Source organism: Eurosta solidaginis, chromosome 1 (genome assembly GCF_040869045.1).
Source record: "Eurosta solidaginis isolate ZX-2024a chromosome 1, ASM4086904v1, whole genome shotgun sequence".
In the NCBI taxonomy this organism is placed as follows: Eukaryota; Metazoa; Arthropoda; class Insecta; order Diptera; family Tephritidae; genus Eurosta; species Eurosta solidaginis.
The window spans coordinates 306,873,290-306,898,673 of NC_090319.1; the positions used below are offsets into that span (position 1 = coordinate 306,873,290).

The 25,384-nt window shown below is 37.3% G+C and overlaps 2 protein-coding genes across 10 annotated transcripts in view; one reads left to right on the top strand and one right to left on the bottom strand.

Annotated features, from left to right (window-relative positions):
- The window catches only part of LOC137240782 (dynein beta chain, ciliary), a 119,818-nt gene that overhangs the window by 87,089 nt on the left and 7,345 nt on the right, over positions 1–25,384 (bottom strand). Inside the window, exons 3-7 of the mRNA XM_067767512.1 lie at positions 23,737–23,898; positions 23,242–23,640; positions 16,716–16,804; positions 3,547–4,188; positions 3,191–3,488 (exon numbers count right to left, since the gene is read on the bottom strand). Of these exons, the coding sequence (XP_067623613.1) occupies positions 3,191–3,488; positions 3,547–4,188; positions 16,716–16,804; positions 23,242–23,640; positions 23,737–23,898 (1,590 nt within the window). The remainder of the gene's footprint in view (positions 1–3,190; positions 3,489–3,546; positions 4,189–16,715; positions 16,805–23,241; positions 23,641–23,736; positions 23,899–25,384) is intronic.
- The window catches only part of LOC137237609 (uncharacterized), a 530,759-nt gene that overhangs the window by 42,104 nt on the left and 463,271 nt on the right, over positions 1–25,384 (top strand). The window lies entirely within an intron of this gene.

A 25,384-nucleotide genomic window follows, 5' to 3' on the forward strand; every position in this document is an offset into this window, starting at 1 on the left:
GAAATGGGAGGAGCACCTAAGAGGTTGTAACCTCTCTGCCGGTGTGGGTAAACTTTGGTTCACCGTAAAGTCCCTATCGAATCCGTCTAACCACGATGACAAAGTTTCCATCGCCTTCGGCGATAAAGTGCTGTCGGATTCGAAAAAATGCGCGAGCGCTTTCTGACGTCAATATGTAATGCATTCTACGGTCGACAAAGATAGACGGGGGGCCAACAGACACGCACATAAACATAAATTCAGCTCGTCACCAATTACCATCACCGACAGAGAGGTAGAAGATGCGATTGGTCACGCTAAACCATCCAAAGCAGTGGGCCCAGACGGCATAGCCATGCCGATGCTTAAAAGCCTACGGAAAGAGGGTTTCAAATACTTAGCACATGTCTTCAACCTGTCTCTTTCCACCTTTGTCATACCCGAAAAATGGAAAATGGCCAAGGTGGTCCCGCTACTAAAGCCTGGGAAACCAGCTAACATAGGAGAGTCGTATCGTCCGATATCTCTCCTATCGCCAGTAGCAAAGACGCTTGAAGCCATCTTGCTCCCCTACTTCCAAGCAAATTTGCAGCTAGCCTGTCATCAGCATGGCTTCAGAAAACTCAATAGCACCACCAACGGGCTAAATGCCATCAGCACCCAGATAAATTGCGGTTTAAATCAAAACGCCCACCATAGAAGAGTACTCGTAGCGCTAGACATATCAAAAGCTTTTGATACGGTCAACCATGGCACGTTACTGCAAGACCTGAAAGGGTCTACCCTTCCCCCATGTCTTAAAAAGTGGACCGCAAATTATCTGGGTGGTCGGCAGGCATCGGTGCAATTTAGGAACGAAACATCAAAACCAAGAAGAATTAAACAAAGGGGTGCCACAGGGTGGTGTCCTATCCCCACTTTTGTTTAATTTCTACATATCTAATCTACCTTCACTACCAGAAGGAGTCACTATCGTTTCATACGCCGATGACTGCGCAATAATGGCCACACGCCCAGGCCCGCAGATCGATGAACAGAATAAACGGCTACCTCCCTGATCTCTCCAGTTTTTTCGCCTCATGAAATCTGGCATTATCACCGACTAAATCTTCCGCGACCTTATTTACAACATGGACGTCCCAAGTGTCGACTATTTTGAACGTCCACGTCGATGGCACTACGCTACCGACTGTCCTACACCCCAAAATCTTGGGTGCGACGTTTGATCAGGATCTACATTTTGGTGAGCACGCAGCCGCAATTGTTCCGAAAATCCAGAGCCGTAATAAAATCCTCAAATCCCTTGCTGGCAGTACCTGGGGAAAAGATAAAGAAACGCTCATTACTACATACAAAGCAATTGGCCAGCCGTTTACGTGCTACGCGTCACCCATACGGTCGCCAAGCCTAAAAATTACCCACTGGAAGAAGTACAGGCCTGCCAAAATACTGCTCTCAGAATCGCCACGGGCTGTCTTTTTATGTCCCCAGAACACGATCTACATAATGAGGCGAGAGAAATGAGATGCTAACCAAACAGTTCCTGTTGAATACCCAGAAACCTGGGCATCCAAACAGACATCTGATTGATGAGCCAACACCGCCTAGGGGCTTAAGGAGTCATCTCCGTCAGCATTTTGAGGAAATACGGCACCTTAGAACCCAGCCGTATGAAGAAAAAAAAACACAAGCAAGTCCTTGGTGAACTCCACAAACAGGCGTTGGACCTTTATGTCAGGAATTGCCCGGTGATGTGAAGGCTTTTTCGAGATATCGACCAAAATGTGTATCAGGGTAACCCAGAACATCATCTGTCGGGTACCGCTAGTTTATATATATATGTAATACCACGAACAGTATTCCTGTCATGATTCCAAAGGCTTTTGATTTCGCCCTGCAGAACTTTTTCATTTGGTAATATGGTAGATATCATACAAAGTTGTTTCTAAAGTTATATTTTGCGTCAAGAGACCAATCCAATCACCATATTGCATCCCCTTTTTCGTAATTGGTATAGAATTTGGCATTTTTTTCATTTTTCGAAATTTTCGATATCGAAAAAGTGGGCGTGGTCATAGTCGGATTTCGCACATTTTTAATACCAAGATAAAGTGAGTTCAGAGAAGTACCTGAACTAAGTTTAGTAAAGATATATTGATTTTTGCTCAAGTTATCGTGTTAATGGCCATGTGGAAGGACAGACGGTCAGCTGTGTATAAAAACTGGGCGTGGCTTCAACCGATTTCACCCATTTTCACAGAAAACAGTTATCATTATAGAAGCTATGCCCTTACCAAATTGCACAGGGATTGGTAATTTTTGTTCGACTTGTGGCATTAAGAGTAAGAGACAAATTAAATGAAAAAGGGCGGAGCTACGCCCATTTAAAAATTTTTTTTTTGTATATTGTTGCACGATATCATTACTGGAGTTGAATTTTGACATAATTTACTTATTTATTTTATTTTATTTTTTGTTAAAATTTGACTTAAAAAAATTTTTTTTTAAGTGTGCGTGTTCGTCGTCTGATTTTGCTAATTTGTATTAAGAACAGATATAGTAATAGGAGTAACTTTCCTGCCCAATTTCATCATGTTATCTTTAACGACTGCCAAATTACTGCTTGCAAAACTTTTAAATTACCTTCTTTTAAAAGTGGGCGGTGCCACGCCCATAGTCCAACATTTTACTAATTTTCTATTCTGCGTCATAAGGTCAACGCACCTACAAAGTTTCATCGCTTTATCCGTCTTTGGTTATGAATTATCGCACTTTATCGGGTTTTCGAAATTTTCGATATCGAAAAGTGGGCGTGGGTATAATCCGATTTCGTTCATTTTAAATAGCGATCGGAGATGAGCGCCCAGGAACTTACATACCAAATTTCATTAAGATACCTCAAAATTTACTCAAGTTATCGTGTTAACGGACAGACGGACAGACGGACGGACATGGCTAAATTCATTTCTTTTTTCGCCCAGATCATTTAATATATAGAAGTCTATATCTATCTCTATTAGTTTATGCCGTTACGGGTTACCGTTATGCGAACAAAATTAATATACTCTGTGAGCTCTACTGAGTTCATAAAACTTAGCGGCTGAAACTACCTTACGCAGTTAAACTCAGTTCAAATAATCCCTTTTAAATTGGGAACGCAATCTTCTAGCTGTAAGAATAAAACAAGATACGACCAAAATTTAGTGCCTACCATCCGAATTCGTTCATTCAAGTGCTTGCCACATAGACCGCCAATTTCAATTTTTTCCAGATTTTGAAACGAGACAGCGGCTTCAAATAGTTTTCGCATATCATCTAATTGCGCCATGAATCCATCAAGCGTATTACCGAATACATCAGGAGGTGAAAAACGCCACAATTCGTGAGCCGTATTGTTGTAATCGTTGGAATTCGCTGAAGCAGCATCTACGCCTTGTGATGTACTCGGCATGACTGGTAAAATATGCTGACTAGATGAATAACTGTCCTTATACTCCAAAAGTCTGGACCTTAAAAAAAAGGAAAATTGTGGAAAAATATCTAAACCTTGCAAAAAAAGTTATTTACTTAAATCTCTCGATAACTTCAATTGATTTTGTTATCTTTGACAAGCCTTCATCCGCATCGCCTTGGAATAGCAAACGAAATTCAAGATCTTCACTAGCTCGTCTCACCAAAAGTTGACAAACGCAGCGTAGCAATACGGTCATACGATGTGTGCTGCGATAGTAACGCGAATGCGTCCATATTAGATGTAGCATGTGTACCAAAGGATTTACGAGCTCGGTGGTGGCATGAAAGTTGACAGCATTGAATGCAGTTGCTTGTCTTAGCAGCGGATGCAACCAGAGGGTGTTGTCTTCAGCTTCATGCCAAGCGCATACTAAACGTTTAAAGACTTGCACAAATGGCGGATAGTAGACAGAATCGATACTTTTGAGAATGTGAGTGAGCGTTTTGTGCGTAGTGGTACGAAGCTGTTTGTAAATATTTTGTAAATTCTCTTTGCGACTCGTCCAATAGGCGATTTCATGTGCCGGGAGGGTAACGTGCACAACACTTTTGGATTGTTGATTGGGACTTCTTGCTGAGCTATTGGCTATACACTCCGATCTTTCAATGAGTATTTCATGTATTTGCGTTGTCCAATTAATGTACATCTCTTCGAGTGCTGAACGAAAATTTGGCTCTATAGCTGGTGCGAGATTACTGAAAAGAGATATAAGAAGATGACAACTTTTAAGTAGAATGTTTACTGAGTGTCAAGATAGGCAGGAAGTTTTTCTTTATTTTGAAAGGCCGTGCATAAAAATCTAATACTTCCATTCGGAGATATTCATGGTACATGCACTTAGAGAGTACCGGGTGGGCACAACTTCCTAATGAACCACATCCTTAATCAGGTGCGAAAGAAAGTGTATCTAACATTACCTCAATAAGACTCTAGAGAAAATGGCCCAGAAATGTAAATCGTTTAATCTTCCGGCCCTAATATTTTTAAAGGACAACGCTAAGCGAAGTTCTTCAATATTTTTCATATTCTACCTTTGGGCTTAGCAGGATACCGACCAGCGGTAAGATTGTAGGAGAGGTCTATTCAAAAGAACGAGACGAAGCCACAATTTGGAGGGAAAATATACATGGTCGGCGAAGAAATCTTTATTATTAACGACCTTCCAAGCAGCATTCTTACTATGACTATTAATTATTCAATTCTGAACTAACGCTAAACTGTCACCGATCTCTTCAAATGATGGCACACAGCACATTGTACACCTCACATGGATCCCTTGACACATGGTGGTTCAGGAAACCCGTATTGCAGATAAAGAAGGAGCTTAGCTACGGACACCTGAAGCCTTTTTAATATTTTTGTTTTGATCCATAGGAAGCTAGTTTCCCTAACACTCTGCAGCGATAGCATTTGTTGGTAAGAGCAATTGCCCGTTTAATTTCTAAGCTGTCAATGTTTTCGCTGTTAAGGCTTGTTCCCAAATACACGAAGTCCTACACAGGCTCCAATTTATACCCGTCAACATTTATCAAATCCGTAAAAAGCGAAAGCAGAGTTGCCAATGGGAATTATGCAAGGCCTTATGTGAGACCACCACTCATTTTTACAAGTAAATTACAAAAGTGCAAAGCCATGTTAAAGACTTCGCAACTCCACAAGATGTACTACCATCAACAAAACTCTGCCATCTGAGAGGCTTTGCCCTTATTGGCATCTAAAGTATTTAATGCTGTGCATGGATACATTGCTTTTATCTTTCAGTGGCTCTTACAATATTTCTGTTTCAAAAAATATCTTAAATTGCCATCATAGTCACAAGTACTGGAATTGTGCGCGTTGAAATGCCCGAGCAAAATCATCTCGATAGAGAGGTTTACCCGGTGAACATTTTTTTTTTAGTTCTACGACAGACGAATATAAAGTGAGCCGAAGCGAATTCGATGATTTGTGGAGCTTACGTCATATGTTTGGTATATCAATTGGAGATGTCAGCGAAGATTATTTCTTTTGCAAACTGACTCCAAAAACCCTTTTTATGTTTACTTTGGCATTAGGCGTTGATTGAGTCAATATCCCGATCGATTTAGATTTTTAAAGGTAGATTATCTAATGCAAGCGTGAGCATTTATTGCCAGTCAAAAAAGAAGTGCTCAGAAGTTCAGATATAAGGTGGGTGTTCCAGTAACCCAACTTTCATAAGAGGCATTTCTATCCACCGTCGTATTGTCTATTACTGGTGTCGACGCGGTATGGCTCTCCAAGCTAGCTGTGGGAATATTAGTTTTTTTTACAACTACATGAAAGAGAGAGAAATAACACAAAACAACTCAGAAGAAAACAAACTACCAAATGAGAGTGGCCAAGGCTTGCTTATGTACAAACGTATGAAACACAAACGAACTCCGATCATACTCGCTCAGTAGATCGTGAGATAATGATCTCATCTGAAATTTCGAAGGGAACTGCATTTGGGAGAGGCTCTAATTCAAGCTAAAGACCGCAATAACGATATTACAGATGAACTCCTCAAGTAGCGCCTTGAACACGAGTGAAAAATTGCCGTGGAGTGCTGAAAATAGGGATCTTCAGGGAACTTTGCTTAGAAGTAAAATGTACAGTAGCAAACAGAAAAATAGCAGTGAAAATTTTTAATAAATTTCATCAAATCAATTGTTTTCTTTTCATTTTCGATATTTAAAAAAAACTCCATAATTTTTGTAACTGAAATTCTAAAAAATAATTTAAAAAGCGTTTAAGAATAAATTCGGAAACTCGAGAAAATTTTACGAACACTTCGAATTTTTTATTGAACTTATCTGAATTTTTTGGCGCTCAAATTATTTTAGTCCCATAAAGTATATACAATTTACACGGCTCCCAAAATTTGTGTTGATTTTTTTCCAAGGCTGCTCCGACACCGTTCACAAGAAAAGTTGGCAAAAATGAATGCGAGTTTTATGAGATCCAAAAGTTTACAAAAGTAAACTAAAATTGATTGGACTATAAGACTGCATACTCAAAAAAATTCAGAGAGCCACAAATAGAAAGTTCGAAATTTTCGTAAAATTTTCTCGAATTTTCAAAATTTTTCGCAAATTTATTTGATATTGTTTTGAATAATTTTATTTACAAACTGCATAAAACGTTTTTCCTAAAACATTGAAAATAAATAAAAGAGAAATTGGATTAACTAAACTTAGTAAAAACTGCCACTGCAATATCTCTGTTCGCTGCTGTAGATATATTTAAATAAGAATTTGGAAATTTCGAATTTTGAGATCTGTTTTTAAGTAACTTCTTGGTAGGCTAGATACTCGAAATTTCAAACTTATTTCAGAGGCCGATGACAGTATAAAACGCATAACAAAAAGTTCCCCTAGAGGGCGCACGGATCGAAATATTTATAGGAGAATTTGAAAAATTATGAATTTTGATATAGATTTTTAAGCAACTCATCGCTGCGCTCACAAAAACAGTTATGTGTTTTTCAGTAACTGTTCAGGAGATCAAAAAACTTATTTCTAGTGTCCATTTGCAAAACTTTTCAAATGTCGTATTTTTGAAATATTTTATGGAAAGCACGTTATTGATGTGTGAAAGAAAAAATCATATTTTTTAACCCATTACGATGTGATAAATATTTGCGCCGTTTTAAAGCACATAGCTGCTTTCAAACATGATTAAAATTTGCTTTTTGCGGTAAGGAAATCTATGAAATTTGTGCCGTATTTCCTCATAATGCTTACGGAGATGACTCCTTAAGTACCTGGGAGGTGTAGCTTCATCAATCAGATGTCTGTTGGGATGCCCAGGTTTCTGGGTATTCAACATAAACTGTTTGTTTAGCATTTCATTTCTCTCCCTAATGGACAGCACTCGCGCCTAGTTGTGTACGTGGTGTTCTGGGGACATAAGAAGACCGCCCGTAGCGGTTCTGAGCGCAGTGTTTTGGCAGGCCTGTATTTTATTCAGGTGAGTAACCTTTAGGCTTGGCGACCATATCGGGGACGCGTAGCATGCAATCGGCCGTTCAATTGCTTTGTAAGTAGTAATGAGCGTTTCTTTGTCTTTACCCTAAGTGCTGCAGGCAAGAGATTTGAGGATTTTATTACGGCTCTGGATTTTCGGTACAATTGCGGTTTTATGCTCTCCAAAATGTAAATCCTGATCGAACGTCACAGTCGGTAGCGTGATGCCGATGTCGGGATAAAAGAGATTATATTGCACTGAGTGGTGGGTGAACAACACGAGGCCACCTCCATTTCCGCCCTCGCATTCTTTTCTGTGGACGTTATGTCCAGAGCAAGTCTGCAGAGTAGATCTTGCTGTGTGTTTGGTCTCTTGGATCGCTGCAATGCGGATGTTATCAACTATCTCCGCGATCTTCCCAGTTAACTCATAACAGAATTCTGAACTTCAACGGGGGAGACGTCGTCTCTCTGGGGGTAGGTGATAGGTGACTACGTCTGAGTTGAGGGAGGGCAGGACGAAATTGCTGTTGTGGCCCTGGGATTGGACGACCCTGGGTGAGAATTTGGGTACCCGGTTAGTTGGGTTTGCGGCCTGGAAGTATGATGAAACCCGTGGGGGGTTGCCGTCGCTGAGACCAGAACATCTAAGAAAGTGAAATCGTCCAAGGCAGGAGCTGCATTGGACATATGTTGCAAACATATATACATATATATATTCTGTACTGGCAAACGGTGCAAGAGGTGGTAGGGACCTAAGAAACTAAGTATCTAAGGCGCAGACTATGGGACGCCCTTGGGCGTAAACAGCAAGGAGCCACAAAAAAAGTATAAAAGTTACGAAGACTTCGGGTTTTGGGGTCTAGTCCAGAACATCCTGTCCGATGCAACAATCCCTTGCACGTGACACACTGACAAGAGTGTGGCCGTCCTAAAAAGATTATTTTCGGGCAAACGCAGTAAAACCATTTCTCTGGACCGGGGTCAGGTACAGATCTTGGATTGGGTTCGACACCCTCCCCGATCAGGAGAATATAGCGCAGTCAAGCTGCAAGAATCTGCTGGGAGGATGACAATTTGTGGGAGGGACGCAACAAATTAAATGTGGTTACACTGAAATGACAGACCTTGATCGGGAAAAATCCCGAGTCGCTCCGGTTCATAGAACCGGCTGCCTTGGGAAGCGAGATGGTTTGTAATTATTTTTTACATTGAAATCAAAGCACTTTCGCCAGCGATTAAAAAAATTATAAGCTAGTGAGTAAGTACATAACCGTTTTTCAGACTACTTCTAGTACTGTGAGCACATAGCTGTTTTCGATCACTTCTAAACCAAAAGAGATATTAAAAAACGGCATATGCAGAAATTTGGGCTCTATATAGTGATAATGAAATATGCAATAAAAAAAAAGATAAGTTTTTAAGTATCTTCTAACTAAAAATGTGAAACTTCACATATAGCTTAAGACACCGAGACAATGCAAAAAAGGGGAAAAATCCGTTAGGTGCCGTACGGATTGAAATAATTGGATAAGAGTTAGCAAATTGGGAAATTTGAGATCGATTTTTAAGTAACTTCTCACTGAGCTACAAATTTGAAACTTCACATATAGGTTAAGACACCGTGACAAAGGAACAAACGGGGGGAAAATCAGTTAGGTGGCGCACGGATCGTAACAATTAGACGAGAATTTGGAAATGTGAAACCGGCTTTTAAGTTACTTCTCGATGAGCTAGATACTTGCAATTTCAAACGTAATTCAGAGGCCAATGACAGTATAAAATATAATACAAAAAGTTTCGATAAGGGGCGCACGAATTGGGATATTAAGAAAAATCGTACGGAAAGGGGAGAATCTTGCGAGTAATTTTCAAGAGTCTTCCCATTGAGCTACAATCTTGGAACTTCATTCACATACTCACTTGTAGCAATTCAAGCTTGGCATATATGAACAATTTTCAAGTACGTTGACGTATTTCTGTGATATGTACTATATTGTATACATACAAGTATAGAATACGTTAATTAATGTGAATTAATAAATGTAAGTTTTTCAACTTGTGATAAATAAGGCACTACTCTTTTCCATCTAGAGGTAAAAAGTAGAAAATAAAAAAAATTGTAAGCATCTACTTTATATAAATAGACAAAAATCAGCGAAAAGTGTGTCCTTATATAAAGACATATTCTCGCTGAACTTTCATTATAAAATTTTGACATGGAAATTGTAAAAATATTTATGACAAATAAAAATATAAAAGGTATTAAATTAGCTTCTAGAAATGTGCCAACTTACTTAATTACTTAATTGGCGCTTAACCGTCTAAACGGTTATGGCCAAGGCGTGCCAGTCGCACCTTCGCTCCGCCAACCGGCGCCAATTGGTCACACCAAGGGAGTTTAAATCGTGTTCCACCTGGTCCTTCCAACGGAGGGGGGCCGCCCTCTACCTCTGCTTCCATATGCGGGTTCCGATAGAAACACTTTCTTGGCCGGAGCATTATCATTCATTCGCATAACATGGCCTAGCCAGCGCAGCCGCTGCGTTTTAATTCGCTTGACTATGTTGATGTTTGCGTATAGCTCGTACAGCTCATCATTAAATCTTCTTTGGTACTCGCCATCGCCAACGCGTAGAGGTCCATAAATCTTTCGAAGAACTTTTCTCTCGAAAACTCCCAAAGCCGCTTCATCTGCTGTTGTCATGGTCCATGCTTCTGCCCCATATAGGCGGATGGGTACGATAAGTGACTTGTAGAGTATGATTTTCGTTCGCCGAGAGAGGACTTTACTTTTCAGTTGCCTACCTAGTCCAAAGTAGCATTTATTGGCAAGATTGATTCTTCCTTGGATTTCAGTGCTGATGTTGTTGCTAGTGTTGTTGCTGGTTCCCAAATAAAACGAAGTCTTTTACTATTTCGAAATTATGGCTGCCAACAGTAGCGTGGTTGCCAAGGCGCGTGTGAGCTGACTCTTTGCTGGATGACAGCAGGTACTTCGTTTTGTCCTCATTCACCATCAAAACCCATCTTTACCGCTTCTTTTTCCAGTTTGGAATAAGCAGAACTAACAGCGCGGGTGTTTAAGCCGATGATAGCACTATTAGGGATCTCAGGGAGTTCAAAGATCTTTTATTTATTCAATCACCAATTTCTGTAAATAATAGTTTATTGAAGCTCGACATAAGTACAAACATAGTCTGTACATAATTTCACATTCTCTGAATGTCAAACAAGAACCGTTATCTATAAAATTCAATACAAATTAATTAGTTAGCCTGATAAAATCCTGCTACAAAAGGACGAAATTACAGCTTAATGTTTTCATTAATTTTTTATCATCTCTACCTTTTACTAATATCTGTCTTCTTGTTTTGTCTGGCCTTAAGAGATTTTGCAAAGATAAAACGAAAATGTTGGATGCTGACCTTTTTCATTTAATCCCAGCAAAATTTTGTATGCCAGAAATGTAAATTAATTGTAATAGAATATTCAAGTAGACAGACAGACGAAGTTGAGCGAAGAGGGTAAGAGTAACAAAGTTTGTGGCTTAGTTTAAGGCACATTTAGATGCATGCGTTGTGTTGAGTTTTGGTGCTATAGAAAGGTAAAAAATAATTCCAAAAGTGAAAGCGAAAGTGGGCTGCAACGTTATCTTCTTCATCTTATTCTGTGAAAGTAGCTTCCATTCTGTCTTAATAAAAAACAGCTAATACTATGTACAAACATACACCAAATTAGCAATTTATACCATTTGGGCAATTTATTACGCCATTTATCATATCATAAATTGTAATAATAAATTGCCAATTTAAACAAAAGTGCGTAATAAATTGTTTCAAACTGCAAATGCAACCTTGCAAAGTGTGTTTATTGATTAGATTTAAACGTCAGTTACGCAGGGCTCAACTGTATGGCTGGCTCATCTCATCAGCTGATTTGATTATGTATTTTCATTTCCCTGGAGTATGGATTGTCAAAAGAAGATGGCAAACTCAAAATGAAACCAAAACATTGAACACATTTTCTTACAACACGCAAAAATTTCAAAGTTTTGTTTTCATTCCATTACATTCGCCTAATACCAACACGCACATTTTGACAGTCTCAACAAAGTTATGTTGTTGGTGAAGAGATGAGCCAACCAGCTATAAAACAACTATTGTGTAAGCTAAATTGAGTTCTATGAACACCACTCAATTTAAATCGAAATTGCATCAATTTATTTTTCTGTTTGAACCTAGTATAAGACTTCTAATCATAGCTTAGAATTTAGGCAGCTGCTAGTATCAAAGACTTAATTGGAGCTTCTCTATATTTGTTTGGCAAGCACTCCGAGTGTATTTCTGCCATGAAAAGCTCTCATTGAAAATTTATCTGCCTTGCAGATGACTTTCGGAGTCGGCATAAAACAAGTAGGTCCCGTCCCGCCAATTTGTAGGAAAAAGTAAAAAGAGCAAGACTCAGATTGGCAGAGAAGCTCGGCCTTAAATCTCTTCGGAGGTTATAGCGCCTTTCATATATTTATTTAATTAGATGTCGCCGCCCCGTTGAAAGGCCTTTTAATCTTAAAAAAATATTTGGCGCTTTATATCTCCGAGGAGATGAAGCCCGAGCTTCGCTAACAAATTGGGTTTTGCCACTTTTCAGTTTTTACATCCTAATTGACGGGACAGGACCTACATGTATTATGTCAACTCCGAACGACAGCTGCAAGACAAATGCATTTTCATCGAGAAGATTTTCATGACAGAAATACACTAGAAATGCTTGCAAACCACTGCCGACTTGAACCCAGGACTTTCAGTTTTATAAGCGAGGAGTCTTGGAACCTTACGCTCACGTTTTTGCTGCAAGAAATGAATTTGAGCGACGACACCGCCATAGCATACGGAGGAATACTTCCGCAGACACAGAGTGACGTATTTCTGTTCACCTTTTAAAATCTAAACGTGTCTCGATCTACTTTTGTAGACAAAAAATGGGTAATGGAGCAGTAAGGCATGCCTTTTAAAACAAGCGACTAAAATCTACAGCATTGAGAGTTCTTGTGATCAATATATATGAATCCCGCGCCAACTCGGATTAGTACCGCGTCAGACAGACTAGTCTTATCCAATACACTCCCATAAACTACTTTGCAGTTACAATAGAAACAACAACAACAGCAACGAAAATTGTATGCTTGTGTTTGAACCCCGAAACCTAAAAGGGTTTAAGTAAGGTGCCCTAGTATGACAGCTTATACTTTGTTTCCACCAAACCCAAATTCCGTGTTGGTAGCTCGGATCGACTGCCAAAACCCGTCCAGATACATTATGGCAAGATGCCGGTTTTCCTCGTTATTGGTACCCCGAAAGCGGAAATAAAAAGTAAAGTCAAGAGATATTTTGCATTACTATACATGATGCATAGCGAGCCGCTTGATTCAGACAAAGGTCCACCTGGAGTCACATTTGATGTTGGTCCGACTCTGCCGAGAGAGTCCTTCAATTATCTCTTAAACCGATTCCGTTCAAGTTTCCTAGTCAGGTTGTGGTCTTCTTATATAAGCTCCCTGCTACATAGATGTGCAGTGCAGTAGCTACTCAGAGGATTCTCGGCCGCAAGCGACAGGAAGTTGTAAGATGCTTGAACTGCATGCGTAAAATTTCATTAAATTGCATTTCATTAAATTGCAAAATTGGATTAAAAGCTGGGCTCGTGGGGAATAACATATTCATCTGTTTAAACTTCTTACGCATCCTGCAAAAGTTTTTTTTTGTCTCTGTGAGCTGATGTTGTTATTGTTGTAGCAATAAAGACACTCCCAGAAAGCTTTAGGGATTGTTATCGATATTGTTGCTCCTTTGCAGGATATGCATAGATCCGGTACGTTCATAACAAGCACCATTAAGGTATAAGCCCGTCCAGCTGATCACATTGAACCTTCTAGGCCATCCCGTGCACTACCTCCTAGTTCAATGAAGAAATTGGTGTCGCTAGAGCTTCGGCCGCTAAATACACAGGATTCGCTATGGGTAGGTGAGATTGACAATTGAGTTGAAGAACCTGTAAACTTTTGCGCTACAAAGTCTCTTGGATCATTTCGGTATTTCAGTCGCCTATTACGACAGCCACACCTGCTGCGAATATATTCTAAGCCCCGTAACCCGCTGGTTCTGTTTTTTTGATGAAATCGTCATACGGTTAAATGGAAATTTCTTAAATGGCCATAAAGTCAAATGAAGAATGGTCATAAATTCAATCTAATTGAAGTGGTTATAATGTCAACTGATCTTTTGGCCGTTGACTTTATGATACCCCACCGAATTCTACACATGGCACAACTCTCACCACAGCTAGTATATAACTTCAAAAATACAATAATATTGGAGCGTTGGAAATGTCTCTTAACAATTTTTTTCCCTTCAACTAAGCATTCGAATTTGGCTAATCTATCACTGAAAATTTTCTTATAAAACTATCAAGTAAAAAAATTGGTATCGGAAAGGAAAAATTAATACATTACCGAAATGTTGTATGGAGTATAATGGGGCTGAATGGCGACCTGGTTTTTCTTTTCTAGGACATGAAATTTCATTTCTTAAAAAAAAAAAAAAACACAAAAACCAACTGCCATGAAACAAAAGTTTCTTGCCTTAAATGCGCATTTTCAAATGTGATGCCGAAAATTGCACTGAAGCAAACACTGAAATTTAGCCTCACTGAATGCGAATAATTGAAACATTCCTACTTTGAAAAACGATGGTGAATTCTCCTACAACTATGCAGCTTAACAAACACATTTCTGCTCCTGGCCAAACACCTAACAATAACAAAATGCCACTCAAATAAAACTTTCCATTTCATGTTAATCCCTCACGAATTATTCACTACCATACTTTATTGATACAAATCTAAATTTAAATTTCAGTAACTTTTAAGATCGTTAGCACATCAGCTTAGTAATACACATTTAGTTGAAATTCTCTTCATTTAAGATTGAATTTATGACGCAAAGTTTAACAAAACGCACACACATACACAAAAGCTGCTTTGCCAATAAAGTCCCACCCGCACCCAAAGTATTTCTTGCTTCCAGCTAATAAAACCTCAACTCAATGCGAACGAAATATAAATAAACAATGTGAATTGCTCAATGGAAATTTTAACTTTTGAAACGGAAGAAGGATTAGCAAACAGATGTACAATTAAAAGGAGAGGTGGCAGCGAACTGGAAGGGATGAACATAAATTTAGAATATTTAGAATTTTCAAATTCTTCGCTACAGTCAATGAACGAATAAATAAACCATCGAGACATCACAATTACTTCGTTGTAAAATTTCTTCACAAAGATAAAAAAGTAGGTTTGGTTAGACAGTAAATGAGAGAATTTGGCTAATAGGAATGAATAAGAAATGCTAATTTATTAACGGTATCTAGTTAAGGATTTCTAGGTGCAGTGAATGACTGGTGAGATTATAATAATGTTTCGGTGAATTCAGTACTCTCACATATTAACTTTACATATTCTAGAAGCAATGAATTACATATCCACAGTTGAGTGGAATACCAAGCTATCTCCCAGTTCGAACATACCCCACCTCCACTGAAGCGTAATGTGGGAGAAAGGTGCTAGAGTTGATATGATCGAAACTACACAGCAACTCAATGCAAACATTTTTATAATTGCAAGTGCACGAAGAGATGTATACATTGATCTTTTGTTGGAATAAAATAAAATAAATTTAAATAATACAACCAAAAGCAAATTAAAGTAAGTTAAACTAAATTGGTGGGCGGGCAAAGAAACATCAAACAATCAGAAACAAGCTTTTTCAATTATACAAAATTTTCAACGCGGGTCGCTTCTCGGCAGTGTTTGCTAAGCACTCCGAGTATATTTCTGCCATGAAAAGCTTCTCAGTGAAAACTCATGTGCATTGTGCATGCCGTTCGGAGTCGGCCCAAAACTTGTTCATTGGTCTCATTCGTCCAATTTGTAGGAAAAATCAAAAGGAGGACGACGTAAATTGCCAGAGAATCTCGGCTTAGATTCTCTTTGGAGGTATACCACGCCTTGTATTTACTTGGTTATTTAAAAAAAATAAAATAAAATTAAATTAAACGAAATTAAATTATATTAAATCTAATTTATGTTAATTAATTACATTAAAATAAAATGAATTAAATAACATAATATTAAATTAAGTTAAATGAAATTAAATCAAATAAAACAAAACAAAATAAAATAAAATAAAATTAAATTAAATTGAGTTGAATTAAGTTAAATTAAATTAAATTGAATTAAAAGTATTTAAATTAAATGAAACTAAATAAAATAAATGTAAACTAAATTAAGTCAAATTAAATTAAGCTAAATGAAATGCAATGAAATTAAATTAATTTAAAATAAATGAAACTAAACAAAGTTAAATTATTTTAAAATAAGATAAATCAAATTAAGTCAAACTAAATGCAATTAACCTAAATTAAATCAAATTAAATTAAATTAAATTAAATTAAATCAAATTAAATTAAAATAAAATAAATTAAATTAAATATAATTAAATTAAATTAAATTAAATTAAACAAAATAAATTTAAATAAATTTTATTTAATTAAATCAAAAAGAAAATTAAATTAAATTTAAAGAAATCGAAATAAATTAAACTTATTTATATTAAATCGATTTTTAATCGATGAGTTATTTGTTTGTTGCCGAAAAATTTCCGATTTATCATGGAAAAAATATCGATATGCTATCAATATACTGTTGATTGTTAATTCGATTGTTACCAATTTCTTATCGGAGTTTTATCGAAAAGTTATTGATAACTTATCGAACAAATAGTGCTAACTTACCGAAAAGTTATTGGTATATTATACAAAGGACATCAATTTAGTTTGGTAAACAGATAGTTTTGTTATAGGAGTGTTACCAGTTTGTTATCGGTGTGTTATAACAAACCAAAAAAATTTTGATTCCACTCTAACTATCGACCGGTTCCACACTTCGTCCTCGAGCTATATTTTCATTCAAAGGAAGGTGTAAAACTGCACATAATCTGAACTTTTATAAAACTTGTAATTTCGTACACCCAGAACAAAACAGCGTCCAACTAAAAAATCTCAATGGATCAATGAAAGAAAATCCAGCATACAGTTCGGCAGGCATTGAATTGAGAAGCCAGCAGGTACTCATACTATCAAAATTTCAGAGTTTTGTGTTAACCCCCTATTGATCTAAGTGTTTTAAGTTTTACTTACCCCTGATTGACTTGCGATGAGACTTCTTTGATAACATGTGGTGGTACCAGTAATGATAAAATCGTCCTATTATTAGTTTTTCCCTTGATCTATTGAGATTCCAACCAAAAAAAAAAACAAAAATATTAATAAAACTGAATTAGTAAAGTTGCTTATTTTGTAGGTCCATATGACTACAGAAAGTAATAAGCGAGCATAAACATCAATCTTCAGGACTATAGTGGGATGAGACAAATCGCCTTAGTGAAGCATTATTGTTGACCTCGTTTTTAGTTCGTGCTTGTATATGGTGATACAAAAATAAATGTATGCTATAACCTTTTATGACCTTTTAGTAAAATCTTTTTGTAGCTTATTACTTATTTAATTTATTGTGGATGCAAACATGTATCTCCCAAATAATAGTAATGGGTTACAAATTATTTATTTATTTATTTATTTATTTATTTGCGCAATGTTTATAAACATTTTGACATCGAAATGCTTCCTTTGCGGAAATTACAGTGATCTTATTGATTGATTCGTCAAAGTCCTCAGTGCATCTGCAAAATTTCAATTTAACGGCGGTGGCGGCATTTATCCATGTGTATTGTTGTTAGCTCCTAACTAACTTACCTTAGTCCGATAAGCATAAATAAGTAAAACTAATTCTGCTAATAAAAGTCAAGCAAAGAGACTTCAGCCAATTAGTAAATAGGCAGAAGCTCGCACGCATTATTGAAGCTCTTTGTTTACAACTTCCATTGTATGAAGTGTTCTATGTTAACCTATATTAAATTGGCAGAATTACATATTGAATATGTGTACTAATGTAGGTAATTCTATAGTCCACATTGTACCTGTTATCTACAAATGTATAAATTAGGCCTTGAGGCAAGTTCAAGCTGTAAATGGCTATTATTGTGAATGTAGAAAACTTTTAGTATTATATGTACATACTTCAACAATTAAATGTTGGTGACGAACACGCCAGCAATAACCAATTCTCGTGTATGGAGGATTTACATTACATTAGGGTGGACTAACAAAAATATTTTTTTTTTACTTTTGGTATAGTGAAAATATAATTCAAGATGGGGATTCAAATACAATTGGAAGTTGAAATTTACCATCAAATTACTTCTAAATGAATCAACTAAGCAAAAAACTTGTCGGACCTTTTTTGTAGACCGCTCAATTTCCTATAAGAATACGTATAGGTAATGATTTGTGAATTAAGCTCTTGTACACTTTTTATAAAAACTTCAAAATGCCCCCTACGATTTGCATGGAGACACTTAAAAAGTTCAAATTTTTACAGGCTATCTTTATTTTTTCTGACCCATCCTAATACACAAATACATAATCAATGCATATGTATGCACATACCATGCAGTTTAAGCCACTAGCAAATACTAAAAAGCGATACTAGTTCAAACCACTACAAAAAGAAACCTAGTTCCATCATGCAAAGTGAAGCTAACCTAGATAATGAGGAGTGTATGGGTTCGAGGCTAGTGCTGGTAACAGTAAAATGAAATTGACTTTAGACCTGTGATTATCAAAAACATTAGGGGTTTCATTTTCCTTCATACTTTTTCCAATTCCCTAGTAGTGGATATATGGTCATAATGTCAATTTCATTAACATTTTAATCATTTGAAATTTGACGTTGTTACCATTTCATATTGTGACGAATATTAGCATCACTAATTGATATTCACATCCCTAAGGTTATTAAATAAAGGCACAACAACATTAAAGCAAGCTACATAAACACACTAATCATCATTTACAAATGTACATACAAGGCAGCAGTGAGAAACTCACCATCAGCCGAAGTAGTACTCACATATACACACGCATATGGCTATGCGAGAGATTACAAAAAACTACAAATATACATGTACATATATGGCTGGTAACCAGGCATGAAGCTCGCGAAGTTACTAGACTTTAGGAGAAAAGGGTCAACGAGGCAACAGAGAGTATAAAAGCAGCAAAAGCTGAATAGTCAGTAATCAGTTTAAACACGCTATCAGTTGCGAAGTGAAGTATAATTGTGAAGTATAATTGTACTAATCCCAAAGTAATCTAATAAAGACCATTTTGCATTACTGAATATTGAAGTTATTTATTCGACAATTTAGCGATTCGAACGTTTGCAGTAGGTGTAAAATAAGCGGAGTTTCCCGAAATTCGTTACAATATGGTCATAAGATCAACTGACGTTATGGCCGTTAACCTCATCTCACTCCTACACCATTTGCATGGATACGAAAAATGATGGTATGTACCGCGGATCGTTTAGTACTCATTCGTAGTTAGTACAATATTGAAATTTTCCGAAGTTGTTCTATCGCAGTCGGAAAATACTAGAGGCAAACTAGTAAATTTTCCGATTATCACCATGTTTTACTGTGGGGTAAGCAAAAGCAACTACATTCTTGGGTTGGGCTGCTTTTAATTTTTTCATAATGTGCTCGAATAGTACTGAACCCTAAACGAACGGCTCGTACCAAGACTGATGACCTTTTATGATAAGATTTTAATGACAAAAGTATTCATCGCGCGCCTCCCAATACCTGCCAAAGGGTGTAAATACATAAATGTATCAATTCTCTAGGTGTGTAATGAGATGTTGCTGTGTACCTTGGGACTGCAACCTCGTTTGTATACAAACAACAAAGTTGTGTGGATTACTAGAACAAAACGAATAGAGGGTGAGCTTAAATTGGGCTAGTTTTATGTCAAGCATGTCGATATGTAAATAGAAAATATTTTTTCTCAGCAACAAAAAATTTGAGCATAAAATCGTAATGCACGGGCTAACGAGAATCTACTAATGTAGCCACGCAGTGCGAATATGTGTAGGTGGATTTTGCAAGACCGGTGTAACTTTATAAAGAAAACACATGAAACCCTGTCACCTCGTCTTAAAACGTTTTTGCATTCGCAGGTTGGGCGACTTACCCCATCGTAACAGTTATTGTTCTCCGCTCAATAGTGCTCTATAAGACGGTATGTAATATAATATACTCCTACTGCTCAGTTACATAGCAAGAGCAAAGGCTGCTCTGAGAGAGCAGGTGCGAAAGCTGAATGAAGAATTTATCAGCAGCTCGACAACACAGCTTTGTTTGAGATACTACGTGAAGATTTTTGCTAAAACAATCACGTGAAGCTGGCCCTGCTCTCAGTCATGCGTGATCAATTTGATCTAGCGCTGTTTGATTAGGTGATAATCCGTAATCAAGCTGGAAAAGGCAATCAACCACTCTCTCAGTCAACCTCCAACTGTTATGAAACTTAAAATCGATGAGACTGATTTTTCCGACTCCAGGCGAACGTTTGCCTTGACAGCCACATCACTGGTTTGATTGATATAGCTTCGAGACTGTGAAGGACTTTATCTATCTAACAAGTTCTACTTTGGACTGAGTAATTCCTCTCACGACGAACAACTACATGTCACTATTCATTCCTGTTTGATATATGGCTCGGAATTATGGACTTAGAGTGTTCAAAAGAAAAGTTATCCAGAAGATTTGTGGTCCTGTTCGTGAAGCCGATGGCGAGTATCAAAAAGGTATAATTACACTGGTCAACAGTGAACAATTTTCCAGACTTTTTTTTAGTCGTTTTAAGTCTATTTAAGGGTGCCGATTACGAGAAAATGATTTGTGTCTTTCTAACAGCTCTAGTTTTTAATTTTCGGATAGGTGTTAAATTCTTACAAAAATGAGAATTTTTACATACATAATTTTAATGATTTACCGCGTATCAGCACAAAATTGCCTTTTATAAGACTTTCTTGCCTGTGGGTCTTGTTCAAGATCCCGACAAAGACTCCAGCAGTAATCGGCCATCATATGCGTGTCCCATCTTCCTTGGTATCGCTCTTCCATAACACGAATATCCTGGTGAAATCTTTCACCCTGCTCTTCACTATAATCTTCAAGATTCTTAGGAAACCGATTTAAATGGCTATGCAAATAATGAATCTTAATGCTCATGTTGCAGGCTAGCTCTTTCATATTACACAGCCAATACGAACGAACAGTAATTGAAAAGTGCAAAAGCGAAAGACGCAAACTTCAATTTCATTTTTATTTTAAACTATTTGTTTTTGTATTTGTTGTTTAATTTAACGAAAGTTTAAGAACAAAAACAAAATAATATCGATCACTTTCACTGAGTCCATCTTATTGACATTCTTGTAGGTTTTTTTTTTTTTAATTTTCGTTAAATGAAACAACAAATACAAAAACAAATAGTTTAAAATGCGAGAAGAAAGGCAAATAATAAATGAAGTATGTATTAAAAAAATTGAGGCTTGCTTTTGTAAATTTTTGTATTTTTTGTTTTTGCACTTTTCTACTTCTGTGGGATAAGTTTTCTGGTAGTCGAAAATATCTCGAAAACTAGAGCTGTCACAAAAAAAGTAAAATGATTTATGAAATCAGCACACAAAATTACATCTAATGTGATAAAAATTTCTTTGGAAAATTTTGAAAAGTGGAAATTTGTTCCGCAGTGTTATCAGCTGTATGAACTTTACGCAGTTATGAAGATAGTACAACGAATAAAAGCTCAAAGGCTTCGCTGGTTATGTTATGTTTTGCGAATCGACAATGATGCTCCGGCCCAGCCGTTTAGAAGTAGAAACGTGTTGTCGTGATTTGTTATGAAACCGCCAAAATCGCTTAAGCGATTAAGTGCCAATTAACGATTAATAATGATGGTAGGCGAACTTTCGCATGGCGTTCTTATCTAAGTCGTGTATTATTAGACTTGTAGTAATGTAAAAAACATGCTTCGAAGGTATCTTCTGATACAATACCGACTGATGCGGAAAAATTTGCAACTTGGAGTTGTCTCGACTTTCTTAGATGCTCCAACTTGTTAGAAGTGAAGAGTGTTACGATTCTTGAGGGAGAGCAGGTTGTTTATAGCATAATGTCCATATATCACTTTTCGAGGCGCACTTCAGCACCCATAGTGGCACTCCGAATCGTTTATATACTCTGAGGTGACGCAAGACCCGATAAATAATAACTTCAAAACCCTCGATCTTACGTTGGTCGAAAGCAGGCGTGAGCGATAGTACTTGGCGAAGTAAGAACTTTTCCATCACGAGTCTTACTCCTGGACTTTGTACCCTCAGACTTCATAAAATCAAACGCCAAATCATGATATTAATGCTGATGATATTATTCGATGAAGTGTGTACCAATCGCGGACTCATGTTCTACTAATACCCCCCATATCCTAATTTTGGAATACCTCTTTAAGTTCAGATCCCAAAGTCAGAAAAGATCATTTTATTGATTAATGAAGATGGTTAATTGTAGATGCAATCAAATCAGTTGAGAGAAACTATTAAAATGCTCCTACCAATTTAAGTTAACCAAAAAAAACAAAACAGCAGCCAACCCAAAGTGGTGGCCATTTCTTATCCATTCATTCCCCCATTCGTCCATCTATCAGTCCGAAGGCTCATACTCATGTGTTTTTTAGATGTGAAACATCTATAGCCGTGCATAAAACCGATTTCTGGCGCGGCGACGCTTCGGACCTTTCGGGAAGATTTGGGGGAATCTCTTGGGGTCCTCCCGGGGCCTTATGGTAGTCGCTTCCGGATAATTTTTGGAACTTGCTCGGTATCATGGTCCTCCTGGGGTAACTTCTGAATGATTTTAAAGACTCCTTCGGGATCCTTCAGGGGACATTTGGGGGTCACTTCGGGATAACGTTGGGGACTCTGTCGTAATCGTCATAGGGTCATCTGGGGATCACTTTGGGGTCGTTAGGGGGTACTTTCGAGAACTCCATCGGGGTCCTACCGGGCTAATTTGGGGGCAATTTCGGAGTGATATTTGGTGACTCCTGCAGCATACTATCGTGGCAATTTTAGGAACATTTCGGAAGTAAATTTTAATTTTTTATGTTATCACTATACCATATTTAGTTCCTATCGCAATCTGTTCTTTTCTGCTTGTCGCTTTCCAAAGTAATGTCGATGTTTCACATCTGCCAGGCCTCCCGTGACGGCTGACATTCTTTTTTATATATAAATTTAGTTGAAGTATGGGTACTTACTTGGATGAAATTTTGGATTCTATTTTTCTTTTCTATAGAAAATTAACGTCATCGGTATTAAGCAAGCCAACTTTTTATACATAAAAGATTTCCCATGAATAAAATTCTGCGATATTTCAATACTTACCTTACTGAGGTACTTTTTTTAACTTTGGCCAATAGGTTCTGCATGTAGAGCCAAGTCAATATTCATGAAATTAAAAACAAAGGGCTTCGCAACGGCAATGCTAACTTGGTTTTGACCGGGGCTACAAACTTTTCCATTTGAGGCAAATGAAAAAAAAAAACCAAAAAAATTGTACCGTCTATCGATTAGCGATCGGTTGCCTCTACCAAATTTTTTCGCTAACGTCCCCTAATTTTTCCATTATATATACACTCACAGCTCTTCAGAACGAAATTTTGTGTATGTATTTGTGTGCAAATTTCCATATTTTTTACCTACCTCTACGAGGGTATTGCGCACATCCTTAATACGTATTTGCAAATCCTTTTGCACTGGTTTTGGCCACGATTTTCGATTGAGTGGACATTCGAGTAGCGGCTGAAATACCTCATCAAATAGCAGAGACAAAGTTTCTATTTTACTATGCACTGGTAGATCGCCGCAGAGTATTTGCGTACGAAAGTTATCTGCTGTTAACGGTATGTTCGCGCTTCGACGCACAAAGTAAACGCATTTGCCACGTGGTACCCCATCCAATGTTGAGAAGCTACTTGAGGCCGGCGGCATTGGCAACATTAATATAGCTGCAGCATCAATGGCTGAAGCAGCCGATGCAACGATAGCTGTTGTTCCGGTTGTGTTGACGTTTGTAGATTGGTCATTAGATTGTGCTGTTGGCTGTGCTGTGGTGGCTGTGGTAGCCAAAGTTGTACTCGACATCGAAGTTGGGTCATCCAATGTACGTGTGTTTTGTTGTATGATGGATGATGATGCCATTGGAGCTGGAGTTGTAATTCTTGAACTTAAGAATGTTTGTATAGCATAATTGTGATGTAAATCACTAAGAGCCGTTTTGGGTACTAAATAACCGCCATGATTGAGTGTCATAACTAGAAGGCGCTGTTGTGAGTTGTGCAGCCAATCATACATAATGACCTGGAAAATGGTGAAAGTTGCGACTTAGAGACGTCAAATAGGGATAATTTTTGAAGAATAAAGTTTTCTTTGCTGTACATTTCTATGATAAATGATGATATGTTATATTTGCTCTTCAGCATTCGAGAATGTGATATGAATAAAAATTGGGATGAAAACGAGGTGGAAAAAATCGATAATGTAAGATGAAGATGGAAAATGGTGATGGTGAAAATGTGAGATGAAGATGGAAATAATATAATGACAAACTTTTAGAGTAGCAAGATAAATTACCGGCTGAATGTATGTCGTCCCAATTTGGACCCAATAGTAGGCAGCTGCCGATAGTTATTCGGAGGGGGCTCTTCTTTCATCTCCCATATACGTTTATTAACGGTTTGCCTATAATACGTTTGGGCGTACGTTATCAAACTTGTGCTCTTGAAAGTTAGCACTTATCAGATCGACATTTCGACATGAGACGAAGAAAGTGATTAAGATCGGTGTTCGCAGGCACTGCACGAGAACTTTGAGAAGGAACAATGATGTCTACAGGGACATAAGACGTACGGGTGCAACGCGAGATATTAGTGAGCGTTATAGTGAGACGAAGAGGGGAAAAATACGACTAGCAATAGCACTGAGATAAGTACTACACAAGCTCCAGCACATTTTCCTAAAATTCTGGATTTAGAAATAGAATGCTACCCCATTATATTTCAAGCAGAAGTCTTTGCAGTAGAAGGTTGTGGTTTAGAATGTCTTATCCTCAAAGAGTATCCACAATATGTCAGACAGCTAGGCAGCTTTGCGTGCTTTGCAGTTGCACCCACCTATTAGAGCAACTCTTAATACCTTCGTGCTATCAAAATTCAAATATAATAGATCTAAATAAATGTCGCAGTCACTATACCTCTGCTTTTTGTGCTTTCTATCCCTTCTATTATATTTTATTTTGTTTTATTTTCTTTTATTTTATTTTATTTTATTTTATTTTTATACCTTTCATGATAATGAGATGGTATATTAACTTCGTCACGAATCTCAAAATTGTAAGTACTTAAAGGAAAATAGATAGACCCACCAATAAGTATACCGAAATGATGAAGATGAAGAGCTGAGTTGATTTAGCCATGCCCGTGTGTCTGTTTGTATCAACTAGTCCCTCAATTTTTGAGATATCTTCATAAAATTTGGTGAGCGGGTATATTTAGGTGTCCGATTAGACATTTGTCATATCTTTATCAATTTATCAGATTGAAGCTTCAAACTTCACCATATGATTTCGTATATTGCACATATTGTTGTCTGAAAAAATGGATGAGATCGGTCGTATATATTGCATATATCCCCCACAACCGATTGTTCAGATAAGAAGCTTTTCGTAATTTCTGCCTCATTTTAGCAGCTAAAAGCTTCAAATTTCACAAAAAGCTTACGTATATAGCATATATTGTTGTCTGAAAAATCATAGAGATCGGTGGTACTTATATATATTATATACCCC